Here is a 12,312-nt window from a genome sequence, read left to right as displayed (position 1 = left end):
TTTTGATTTCTAATGTTTAAAATATTTAAACATTTCTAAATAGCATGCTTAACATGGTGCTTGGCACGTGGTCAATTCTCTGTATTACTATTATTAGTGTTTAATCAATGTTAGTCACTTTTCACACAAGGGAGAATATTTTTACCTTCCCAAAAGGTTTGCTGAGCTCCTTCATGGATTTGAAGTGTGTCCCTAAAGGGACAAGTTTTCCTGGGGAATGCAACGACTCTGACTCTGTAAAACTAACTGAGAAGATTTGAGATTCTCACAGGTATTCTGAGGAGTACAGAAGTGACAGGAGGAGAGAAAAGAAAGGAGTCTGCAAGATGAAGAAACTGAGGACTCATTCCCATGAAGACCACAAACTTTCCTTGTTGAGGAGCAAGATGGGTGAAGAATATTTTACAACTTGGGATGGATCAATATACAGTTTGAAGGTTTTATATCTCAGGAATGTGAGTAACTTCTCTTTCATGCCACCCTACCTCCAGCTTCTGTAACATTTATAATATGCAATGGTGCATGAATGTTATGAATCGGTTTATGGTGGATATCATAGAAGGGTCTACATTTCTCATTTGAGTTGAAACAGTGTAGACCCCAGGGGGCCGCCCAGAAGCAGAGGTCAGGAACCAGAGGTGACCAGAGAACAGAAGTTGCCAAGATCTCCGAAAAATCTCAGCCATGGTTTGAGCATGGTTCCTCAGCAGACACCTATCTTATGTCTTCATAGTAATGGAAGCCATTCTGGTTTCATACCTGGGCATGATAGGCCTGGTTCCAAAGTTCTGTACCTGCCCCAGCTGGGTCAGGTCTGTTTTTATGGTAGAATCACCTACAGTAAAGAGAACCCTGGCTTGGAGGTTTCTCTTTCTTTTTCTTTTCGTTTTTTTGTTTTGTTTTGTTTTGTTTTGTTTTGAGACAGGGTCTTGCTCTGTCGCCCAGGATGGAGTGCAATGGCATGATCTTGGCTCACTGCAACCCCCGCCTGCCGGGTTCAAGTAATTCTCCTGCCTCAGTCTCCTGAGTAGCTGGGACTACAGGCGCACACCACCACACCCGGTTATTTTTGTATTTTTAGTAGAGGCGGGTTTCACCATGTTGGCCAGGCTGGTCTCGATCTCTTGACCTCGTGATCCGCCCGCCTCGGACTCCCAAAGTGCTGGGATTACAGGCCTGAGCCACCGCGCCCGGCTGGCTTGAAGGTTTTCAAGGGCTAGAGAGGAGCCCTGCTCTGGCTCCTTAGGTACAGCCAGAATCGGCGTTTAACGTACGGATATCTGACTCCCACAGGACTGGATCTCCACGTGCTTGGAGGGATAAGCATCTATGATGTAACCACTAAGTAGTCAGAGGGCATGAGGAGTAACGCTGTTGCTGGGCAACCTGGCTTAGCTCTGTGGCTTTGGTTAAGGTACTACTCTATGCAAAATTCCTTGACGTCTTCCCTAATCCGCCTCCCCAGTTCTCCCTTCCTGAACACCAGGGAACCCACCGGCCTCCTTATAACTGCAGTTTCTGTGTTACGGTAGCGAGTAGTGACCAAGAGCTTAGGGTTTAGTGTTAGATAAACCAGGGTCCACTCTGCGACCCCACGCAACCTCCCCAGGCTGTCTGCACCAGTGTTGGCATCTGTCAAGTGGGTGGGGGATAACAGTGAATAACTGCCTCATAGACGGACTACCGATTTAACCAGAGACTGACGGCGAGTCGCATATTAATCTTCCAATCACTTGGCAAACTCGTTTCACTCCGCATCTCTCCTCCCGGCTGTCCTTTCAACTTCCTCCTCCCTGAAATTTCGAAGATCCACCTCGGTGGGAAAGTCATTCCGTGTGGCGCGCCCTTTCCCTGCGTCCCTCCTTCCCAGGGCCCACCCTCCGCGGACGCAGAGCGTCTGCCGGGGGGACGGCCGGTCCGCGATGGCGGCCTTTGAGGTAGTTGGTCCCCTCTCTCCGTGGGCTTGGGAAGGGTCCGAAAGGCCCGCTCAGATCTTCTGCGGTGCTGCTCGGAGGGAAAGCGCCGCCGCCAGCCGAGCTGTCACGGGCGCGAGTGGAAGTACACCGCAGGATGAGCGACGCCGCTGCGGAGGTAACCGCGGGGACTGCGGCCAGGGACGGGGGATGGGTGCAGCAGAGGATAACGGGATGGCCGGCAACCGGAACGCGTCAGGCCCGCTCCGCTGGACCTCCTTACCAGCCCGCGTCCCCAGCCGTCCTCCCAGATCCCGACCGCAGCTTCAGAAGCGACGGCCACGTGGGTGGCGGAGCGCGCCACGGGGGCTGGAATGTTGGCGTTGGGGGGGCGAGGCTGGAAGGGCCGCAGAGAGGTGAAGGAGGGTCCGCGTCCGCGCGCCCGGGCGCCGACTGCTGGGCGACGCCGCCGGGAGCGAGCACGCCTCGGACGTCACGCGCCGCTCGTCCAATGAGCGGAGGCCTGAGGGAGGCGCCGGTCCCCGCCCCGCCGCCGCCGCCGCCACACCGGCCCTTCGGGAGCGTCTGAGGAGGCGCGGGCCGCTGCGGGCTCGGGCGCCGCACCGCGCCGGCCCGAGCCTCTGGACGAGGCCCACGGAGCCGCTTGTCCCGACCCAGCCGCCCGATGTCCTCAAGATGGAGGCAGCGGGGGCGGCGGCGTGAAGAAAGCGGCGCTGTGGGCGCGGGAGCAGGGGCCCAGGCGGAGGCGGTGGCGGGATGGGGCTGCTGCTCATGATCCTGGCGTCGGCCGTGCTGGGTTCCTTCCTCACGCTCCTCGCTCAGTTCCTCCTGCTGTACCGCAGACAGCCCGAGCCGCCGGCGGACGAGGCCGCCCGCGCGGGCGAGGGCTTCCGCTACATCAAGCCAGTGCCGGGCCTGCTCCTGAGGGAGTACCTTTATGGCGGCGGCCGGGATGAGGAGCCCTCCGGAGCGGCCCCTGAGGGCGGCGCGACCCCCACCGCGGCCCCAGAGACCCCCGCCCCGCCGACGCGGGAGACTTGCTACTTCCTCAACGCCACTATCCTATTCCTGTTCCGGGAGTTGCGGGACACCGCGCTGACCCGCCGCTGGGTCACCAAGAAGATCAAGGTGGAGTTCGAGGAGCTGCTGCAGACCAAGACGGCCGGGCGCCTGCTGGAGGGGCTGAGCCTGCGGGACGTGTTCCTGGGCGAGACGGTGCCCTTCATCAAGACCATCCGGCTCATCCGGCCCGTCGTGCCCTCGGCCACCGGGGAGCCCGACGGCCCCGAAGGGGAGGCGCTGCCCGCCGCCTGCCCCGAGGAGCTGGCCTTCGAGGCGGAGGTGGAGTACAACGGGGGCTTCCACCTGGCCATCGACGTGGACCTGGTCTTTGGCAAGTCCGCCTACTTGTTTGTCAAGCTGTCCCGCGTGGTGGGGAGGCTGCGCTTGGTCTTCACGCGCGTGCCCTTCACCCACTGGTTCTTCTCCTTCGTGGAGGACCCGCTGATCGACTTCGAGGTGCGCTCCCAGTTTGAAGGGCGGCCCATGCCCCAGCTCACCTCCATCATCGTCAACCAGCTCAAGAAGATCATCAAGCGCAAGCACACCCTGCCGAGCTACAAGATCAGGTGAGCGCGAGGTCGGGGAGGGGGCCTGGCTGCCGGGAACCCCGGCCTGGGCGGGACGCTGCTGGCTGCGTGGATTGGGAAGGGCAAAGGCTCTTTTCTGTCCTGGCGCCTGCTTCTGGGGTCTTCCCGCCCTGGACAGGGCTCCAGATCAAGGCGAGTAGTGAACACTTACTTTGCTTCCGAACGGCACTGATAGGAGGTAGAAACCTTTTCGCGTGTTCATGGGGACTCAAGGTGCTGTCAACGCGGGCAGAATCGTCCCCTTTTATGAGCAGCATATTGGAAATGGAAGGGAAGCCTGCCCTAATCCCCAGGAGTCGCTTCTGGGACTGTTGAGAAACTCTCCCTCTCTGTGGTTGCTGCATTGAGGGCAGCCGCGTCACTGGCTTTGCAGCATCACCTTGGCCGCGTTGAGAAATTGTTCCTGGACACAGTACACGCGTGAAGGGTGTGCTTATAGCCCAGGTCTGTGCTCATTTGCCATTGCAAGCCACTTTGGCTTTGATGGTTTGACACCTTTCAAGGCAGAGGTGGTAGCTCTTGCAAAGGAATCCTTTTGTGGTTTTTTTGTTTGTTTTTGTTTTTGAGACAGTCTCGCGGCAGGCTGGAGTGCAGTGGCGCAATCTCAGCTCACTGCAACCTCTGCCTCCCTGGTTCAAGCGATTCTCCTGCCTCGGCCTCCCAAGTAGCTGGGGTTGCAGGCGCATGGCACCACGCCCGGCTGAAGGAAGTGTGTGTGTGTGTGTGTGTGTGTGTGTGTGTGTGTGTGTGTTTTTAGTAGAGATGGGGCCAGGCTGGTTTCGAACTCCTGACCTCAAGTAATCCGCCCGCTTCGGCCTCCCAAAGTGTTAGGATTACAGGAGTGAGCCACCGCGCCCGGCCCAGGAATACTTTCCATAGCAGATGGGAAAGGAGTTGGGAGCCGGTACATAGTGTACTTTACATTTTGTATTAATGTCATTTGCCCATTTGGGGTAGATTGTAGAACACAGATCCAGACTCGGCCCATCAAGCATTTACTCTCTGTGACTGTAAGTTCCTCTCTCAAAGGACCTGAAATCACTGTGCAAATTGTATTTTAATGCTGGGTAGTGATTTTAATTTTTTTTAAGCCCTCCGGCATCTGATGGCTTAAAGTTTGTAGTATACAGTTTTGAGTAGTATATAAATTTTGTTTTAATATTGTAGGAGTGGAAGGGGAAAGACTTTTTTAGGGCTAGAGGCGGAGTGGAAGGTGCTGTTTGGCTCTTTTGTAAAAAGCTGAATTTTTAATTTCTCTTTCTGTACTCCTTTAATTTTGTATTCACTAAGACATTTGAGCCTTTAAAATTTTGCCCTTTGTTATAAAATTAAGTCAGTCTTGTATTTTACTTACCTAATTTTATTTGCCTTTTAGTGGAAGTTGCCTATTTCTGGATCACCAATTTTCTACCAGTGTCAATTTTCAGGAGCAAGATAGTCCAGAAATATTTTGGGTTTGGAATGGATTATTGGCTTGTGTTTGTGGCAGATGTACCTTACCAATTACGTTTTGTTTAGGCTAACAGCACAGAGTGACAGCTTAAAACTTGGGTGGCAGGAGAAATTTACTTTGTAATGGAAATATTTCCATAGATTTATGGAGGGTGGTGAACTGGTTGTTCACTGTGGTTGATTTCTGGTTCTATGAAGTAGAACATACTTTATGAAACCTTTTAACCTCTGGAATATCAGTGACTAAATTATAACTGGGTTCTAGTGTTTAAGCAGCGAGAGATGTTTGTTTATAGCAGTGTGTTACCAAAAAAGTCGTGAGAAAAAGTTGCTAGAGATTTTGGTATTCTATCACAACTTCAATTATGCTGTTTTCTGGTAGCTTTCAGTTAATACAATTTGACTAGATTATTATTTTGAAATTTGTGGAATAGCCAGTGACAGTGAGGTTACATATCATTTTGAGGTTTTTTTTTAATGTAGACTTGGAATTTAGGTAAATCTGAAATAAGTTATGAATAAGAGTTACAGAGGCATTGAGAAGTTTATTACTTTGAAAAACTATGATCTGTATCATTGAGTAACAGTCATTTAAAAGTATGTCAAAACTGCTTTTCACTTATATCTGAAGGGGTTTTTTTAAAAGCACAGCATGAATTTGGTTATGATATTTCAGCTTCTAAACGTGAAGCATTAAATGATAATTTCCAGAAGTACACACATCTGTGCTATTTATACTAGATGGCATCTCAATGCTCAGTCAGCTGCACAGAGCGTATCACTCAATCTGTAAATGTTTATTGTACACCTGCTATATGCTTTTCCTTCTTGTAGGTGCTGGGATTTCAGTACTGAACAATACTTGAACTCAGCCCTCAAGAAGCTTAGAGTCTAGTGAGAATTGAATTAGCTATACTTAGTAATTTTTTTGTGTTTTTTGTTTGTTTGTTGAGACAGGATTTTGTTCTGTTGCCCAGAGCTGGAGTACAGTGGCAGGATCGCAGTTCACAGCAGCTTCGACCTCCTGAGCTCAAGCAATCCTCCCATCTCAACCTTCCAAGTAGTTGGGACCACAGGTGTGCATCACCACGCCTGGCTTATTAAAAAAATTTTTTTTTTGTAGAGATGGGTCTTGCTTTGTTGCCCAGGCTAGTCTGGAACTCCTGGGTTCATTTAACTGATCCTCCCACCTCAGCCTCTCAAAGTGCTGGGATTACAGGTGTGAGCCACCTTGCCCAGCCCTTTGTAAGATTTAAACTAGAGTGGGATTGAAGTAACTAGGAAGCTGGTTTTAGCTTAGTAGAAGAACATAACAAGTATGACGATGATAAGGGCTGCCTCAGCAAGTGTTGACTTCTTGTCTGTGTGGCTGTTCTGTCCAGTGTTTTAAACTGGTGATGGGCCAGGTGCAGTGGCTCACACCTGTAATCCCAGCACTTTGCGAGGCTGAGACAGGCAGATAACTTGAGGTCAAGAGTGTGAGACCAGCCTAGCCAACATGGTGAAATCCCGTCTCTAGTAAAAATACAAAAGTTAGCTGGGCATGGTGGCGGGCGCCTGTAATCCCAGCTACTCTGGAGGCTGAGGCAGGAGAATGGCCTGAACCTGGGAGCAGAGGTTGCAGTGAGCCGAGTTGGCACCACTGCACTCCAGCCTGGGCAACAGAGTGAGACACCGTCTCCAAAATAAATAAGTAAATAAATAAACAAACAGGTGATGGTGTGGGACTGATTCAAGTTTCAGATAAGAGAATGAATTACAATACATCTAAGATACAGCATACTTCTCATAGGGAAAATTAAACTAGCTAGTGTTCATCTTTTTTTGCAGATGAGGAAATGGAGCTCAGAGTAGTTAAATAACTTGCTTAAAGTCACACAGCTTTCAAGTGGCGAAACCCAGCTCTGATAAGGCCAGGCCACCTTTAAAAACACACACACACACACACAAACACACAAACCATTGTTTTTAAGTGATTCTTTTTTAAAGCGTGCCATCGATATAATAAATATGTGGGATATCTTTCCAAACTAACCTAGAACTCTTGAGAAGAGTATGACTATAAAGCTGATTTTTTTCTTAAATTGGTCATTTTAGAGGATCCTTTTAAAAGTAAATCATGAGGCTCTTTGGGTACTGTCCCACATAGCATTTCTTTTTTAATTGAGCAGATTGTGTTTCCAAATAGAAGGTCTTGCTATTTTATCCTTCTTAGTGTTTTTTTGTTTGTTTTTGTTTTTTTATTTGAGATGGAGTCTCGTTGTGTCACCCAGGCTGGAGTGCAGTGGCACAATCTTGGCTCACTGCAACCTCCACCTCCTAGGTTCAAGCAATTCTCCTGCCTCAGCCTCCTGAGTAGCTGGGATTACAGGCGTGTGCTACCACACCCGGCTAATTTTTGTATCTTTAGTAGAGAAGGGTTTCACCATGTTGTTCAGGCTGGTTTCAAACTCCTGACTTCAGGCAGTCTGCCCACCTTGGCCTCCCAAAGTGCTGGGATTACATGTGTGAGCCACTGTGACCGGCCTAGTTTATTCTTTTTTAGCTGTCTAATCTTCTTAGTAGAGCTAAAGCAGTAAAGAGAATTGTATGGAGTCTTAGGATCCTTTGGCATTTGTAATCATTACGTAACAGAAATATCTTGCCAGTTAACATTGTTGTTACTTCTTTCCCCCTTTATTTATTTTGCCTTTTTCGTGTTGCTAAAGTGAAGCAGCCTGTCTGGACTGCCAGTTCCTGATGTTTCACCTAGAGATGCTAAGTTGCTCAAGTGGTTGCTTTCTAAGGACCCAGCTGATTGACACTTCATTTTACCCAAATTAACAAACTTATAATGTTTGTAAAACATTTTATTTTACAAAATGAATTATAATATGTAGACAATATGTTTACAGATTTATTCAAGTTTGGAATTTCATTCATCCACCTCAGTGTTAATTGTTTTGATTTTTTTATTAAAATACTTTAGTATATTATAATAGTAATATTTTAAAAAATATGAACCTCAGAATCCATCCTCAAGGGAGAAAGATTACCACTAATGTTCTTTTACTACATGGATAATTCATATTCAACATGAAGTCTGAGTAATAGTCTCTGGGTGGGGAGCTGTGTTTAGGGTTTAGGATTCAGATATTTGAGATTCTTACTGATGCTTCTGTTCCTGGAGTATTACTGTATGCAGATGAGCAGATTCAGTTTGCAGGTACTTTTTATTTGGCCTGCGCTGTTTAAAAAATGGAAGATTCTGTGTGATTTGGATTTGTGGCTTCTGTTAGGAAAAATTGGAATATCTTGTAGCGCCAGTTCTGCATTTCTCAGAGCAATAACAGGATGGAGAGATGGACTGTAGTAGCAGCTTTGGGGTTGGAACTCAGTGTGTAAGCTCCTAGGTGGGCAGCAAATATAGTCTCCCCTTATTTGCTGTGCTTAACTGATGGTACTTGCCTGGCCTGGAATAATATGAATTTGAGACTCTTACTGGAGGAGTAAATAAGGAGCATTACTGTTGCTAATTAGTGAAAATGGGAAGACTTAATAGCTGGAGTGGAGAGGGAGGGTGATCATTTTTATCCTTCTTTTAATTACGTTTTTGAAGGGACTGTTATTGAGCAATTTTATTTTTTAAAAGACATTGTTGGCCAGATGCGGTGGCTCACTCCTGTAATCCCAGCACTTTGGGAGGGCAAGGCAGCCGGACCACTTAAGGTCAGGAGTTCGAGACTAGCTTGGCCAACATGGCAAAACCCCATCTCTACTAAAAATACAAAAATTAGCTGGGCATGGTGGCACATGCCTGTAATTCCAGCTACTCAGGAGGCTGAGGCAGGAGAATCGCTTGAATCCAGAGAGGCAGAGATTGCTGCAAGCCGAGATCACACCACTGCACTCCAGCCTGGGCAACAGAGCAAGACTCTATCTCAAAAAGTAAAAATAAATAAATAAATAAAAGACATTGTCAGGCCTGGTGTGGTGGCTCATGCCTGTAATCTCAGCACTTTGGGAGGCCAAGGTGGGTGGATCACCTGAGGTCAGGAGTTCGAGACCAGCCTGGCCAACATGGTGAAACCCGGCTTCTACTAAAAATGGCACGCACCTGCAGTCCCAGCTGCCGGGAATACTGAGACATGAGAATTGCTTGAACCCAGGAGGCGGAGGTTGCAGTGAGCCAAGATCGTGCCACTGCACTCCAGTCTGGGCAACAGAGTGAGACTGTCTCAAAAAAAAAAAACACTATTGTCAATATAATGTTGAATTTTAAAAAGTCATTCTGCCAGAAAAAAAAAAATGCCTTGAAATGCAATCCATTTTTCTACCATGTAGTGATAGTAAATAGATAGCGGCTCCTTTTTGTTCGAGTTTGGTGGATAGTTTGCTTTAGTGGGATGGGTCATTAATAACTAGATAAGCATTTACTTCACTGATCTCCAAAAAGGGGGGCATCAACTTATTGACAGTATATTTGAATTTAATGAACTGAGTAATCCATATCTCAAAATCTTTCAAAGTAAATTAACTGAAAACTGACAAAATCATTTGTAAAGTCAAGTGTAATATGTTGTATTTATTTACTTTTTCATACTTTTTTCCTTTATGTTACACATTGGAAAATACTTTAAAATAGCTACTAAAATTCCTTGGTGGTTATAATAATGATAGTTTTACTTACTAATGTTGATAGGAATTCTAACTAACCTTTAATACTTGGGGAGAATAGACAATGACATTGTGCATTACTCTAGCTATGCTGGAATAATCTTGTAATAGCTAATTTTTAACCTATTGTGCTTTTTCTTGTGCTGTTGCTCATATCTCTATATTTCTTGTCATATCTCTATATAAGTTAAATTGCAGATCATTGTCTCTTGGAGATGAATAATTACGTGATTTTAAAAATAGTCGTTGATTTTCAGTAAGTGTTTAGTGCATACTACCTAGTGTTGTGGTGAGTATAGTAAAAGTGATAAAAATGGTTATAAACTAATTCATGCTCTTACAGGGTTAGTCTTTCTAGGGAAAACAAAGAACATGTAAAGCTCATTTTAGTGGCATTGGAAGTATTTAAGACCTTCAGTTTTGTGAGAAACTGAAACAGGAGAGATCAATATCTCTGCTCTGCTAAGGCAAACACCTGATTACTGTGGTACTGTATATAATACATTGTGACCTTAGCTTTTTTTTTTTTCCCTCGTTGCCCAGGCTGGAGTGCAGGCGCATGATCTCGGCCCACTGCAACCTCCGCCTCCCAGCTTCAAGCAGTTCTCCTGCCTCAGCCTCCCACAAGTGTGTACCACAATGCCCAGCTAATTTTTTTATTTTTAGTAGATACAGGGTTTTGCCATGTTGGGCAGGCTGGTCTTGAACTTCTAACTTAAGGTGCTCTGCCTGCCTTGGCCTCCCAAAGTGCTGGGATTACAGGCGTGAGATACCGCATTAGCTTTCTTAGCACACCTAAGTGTACTCCACGTAAATACCCAGTTTAGTGCTGATTTTACTTCTTGCACGTTGGATTTCCTCAAGCTGCTTTGAATTATTTTAATTTCAGCTTTTAAAACACTTTAGATGGAGAATAATGTGTTGATACATTACAAATATTTGCTCTAGAAATTTGATTTACTCATTGAGGGGAGAGTAATCATTTTGAGGAGGCTATAGTTTTTTTTGTTTGTTTGTTTTGGTTTTGTTTTTTTTGAGATGGAGTCTCACTCTTGCCCAGGCTGGAGTGCAGTGGCGCAATATTGGCTCACTGCAACCTCCACCTCCCAGGTTGAAGCAGTTCTCCTGCCTCAGCCTCCCAGGTAGCTAAGATTACAGGCGAATGCCACCACTCCTGGCTAATTTTCATATATTTAGTACAGACGCGGTTTCACCATGTTGGCCAGGCTGGTCTCCAACTCCTGGATTCTAGTGATCCGCCCGCCTCAGACTCCCAAAATGCTGGGATTACAGGTGTGATTCATGCCCTGCCGGGAGGCTATAAATTCAAATCAGTAAAAGCCACAGTGTCTTCTGGAAATAGCCAAAGCAGATTATTATAAAGTAGATTGTGTTGAAGGAACATGCCTGATCAAACACTAAATGTTAATTTACAAGTATTACTAACAATGTATCATATGAGCAGGGTGGGGGTAATAAAACATTGTTTGCTAAGTATTCATTAGGCACTGTGTGGGCGTTTCCATGCAGTTGCAACCTCAATAGTTAAAACTCCTATGTGGGAGAGGTTAGTATCTCAGTTTTACAGATGTGGACATATGAGATTTTCAGAGGATTAGTGACATAAAGTCCTGAACTTGAAAGGTCCTGGACTTCCAGATCTCATGCTCTGTTATTTCTTCAGAGATAAACCAACTGTTACTCTAAACCAGGGGTCTGCAAACTAGCTGCTATTAGGGCCCTGTGTTAAGAATGGTTTTTACATTCTTCAACTTTATATTTGAAGTTGTTAAAAGAAGTGGTGGTGGTGGTGGTGGTGACAGACCTTATGTGGTGGTGGTGGTGGTGGTGGTGGTGACAGACCTTATGTACCCACGAATACTATCTGGCCTTTTACAGAAAAGATTCACTGATCCCTGCTCTGAACTTTAAAAAAAAACCCTCAAAATACACCCCCCACAACCTGTTTTAATGTTTACCAAAAAAAGAAGCTATATATGTGTACATTAAAGGGTCCTGTCCTTTGGAAACCTGCAGAAAATTTCTGCAGAAAGCAAATTTTCTGCATTAAAAAAAAATTCATTCAATTTCATAGTTCCCTTGGAGCTTTTTTAGGGTCCTTAGACTCTAGGTTGAAAAATAAACACAGACAGAAGTATACAACTTTGTTACCATAAACATAACTAAAACTAACATGCTAAAATAAATATTAACCACTTCATTATTTTGCTTACCTTCTTAAAATGTATATAGGATTCATATGACTCAGGTGTTTCTAAAAATGCTGGAGGAGGGAGTAATCCCTCTCTCTATCCTGTGAAATATATCATGTCTTTTTGATTCTTTCTTTTTTTTTTTCCTCTTAAGATTCCCTATAGCAGGCTGAGGCACTCTCTAGATCAGTAGTTTAATAAGAATATATGAAATTTCAAGTTAGAGTTCTTATCACTAAATACCTTGTTTAAAAGTTAAATACTGATTCAACATTTCTTCCCATGATACTCTCTATTTTCTCAAAACAGTGTCACCAGGAAACAAGTATTATTAAATGACTTTGTTCTTACCTCGGAGTCATAGGATGTACTGACACTTTTTTGACACAGCATCAGAGCACATCACAC

The 12,312-nt window shown here is 45.8% G+C and overlaps 2 protein-coding genes across 2 annotated transcripts in view; both read left to right on the top strand.

Moving 5' to 3' along the window:
• The window catches only part of SHTN1 (shootin 1), a 905,549-nt gene that overhangs the window by 413,471 nt on the left and 479,766 nt on the right, over positions 1 to 12,312 (top strand). The gene's annotated exons all lie outside the window — the stretch shown is intronic.
• Positions 2,507 to 12,312, top strand: part of PDZD8 (PDZ domain containing 8) — a 106,191-nt gene continuing 96,385 nt past the window's right edge. Inside the window, exon 1 of the mRNA XM_050803928.1 lies at positions 2,507 to 3,562. Coding sequence (XP_050659885.1) covers positions 2,691 to 3,562 — 872 coding nt within the window. The 5' untranslated portion in view covers positions 2,507 to 2,690. The remainder of the gene's footprint in view (positions 3,563 to 12,312) is intronic.

The sequence above is a fragment of the Macaca thibetana genome, chromosome 9 (assembly GCF_024542745.1).
Source record: "Macaca thibetana thibetana isolate TM-01 chromosome 9, ASM2454274v1, whole genome shotgun sequence".
NCBI lineage: Eukaryota > Metazoa > Chordata > Mammalia > Primates > Cercopithecidae > Macaca > Macaca thibetana.
The sequence above is the reverse complement of the archived record's forward strand: the minus strand, read 5'-3'. Positions and strand labels throughout refer to the sequence as shown.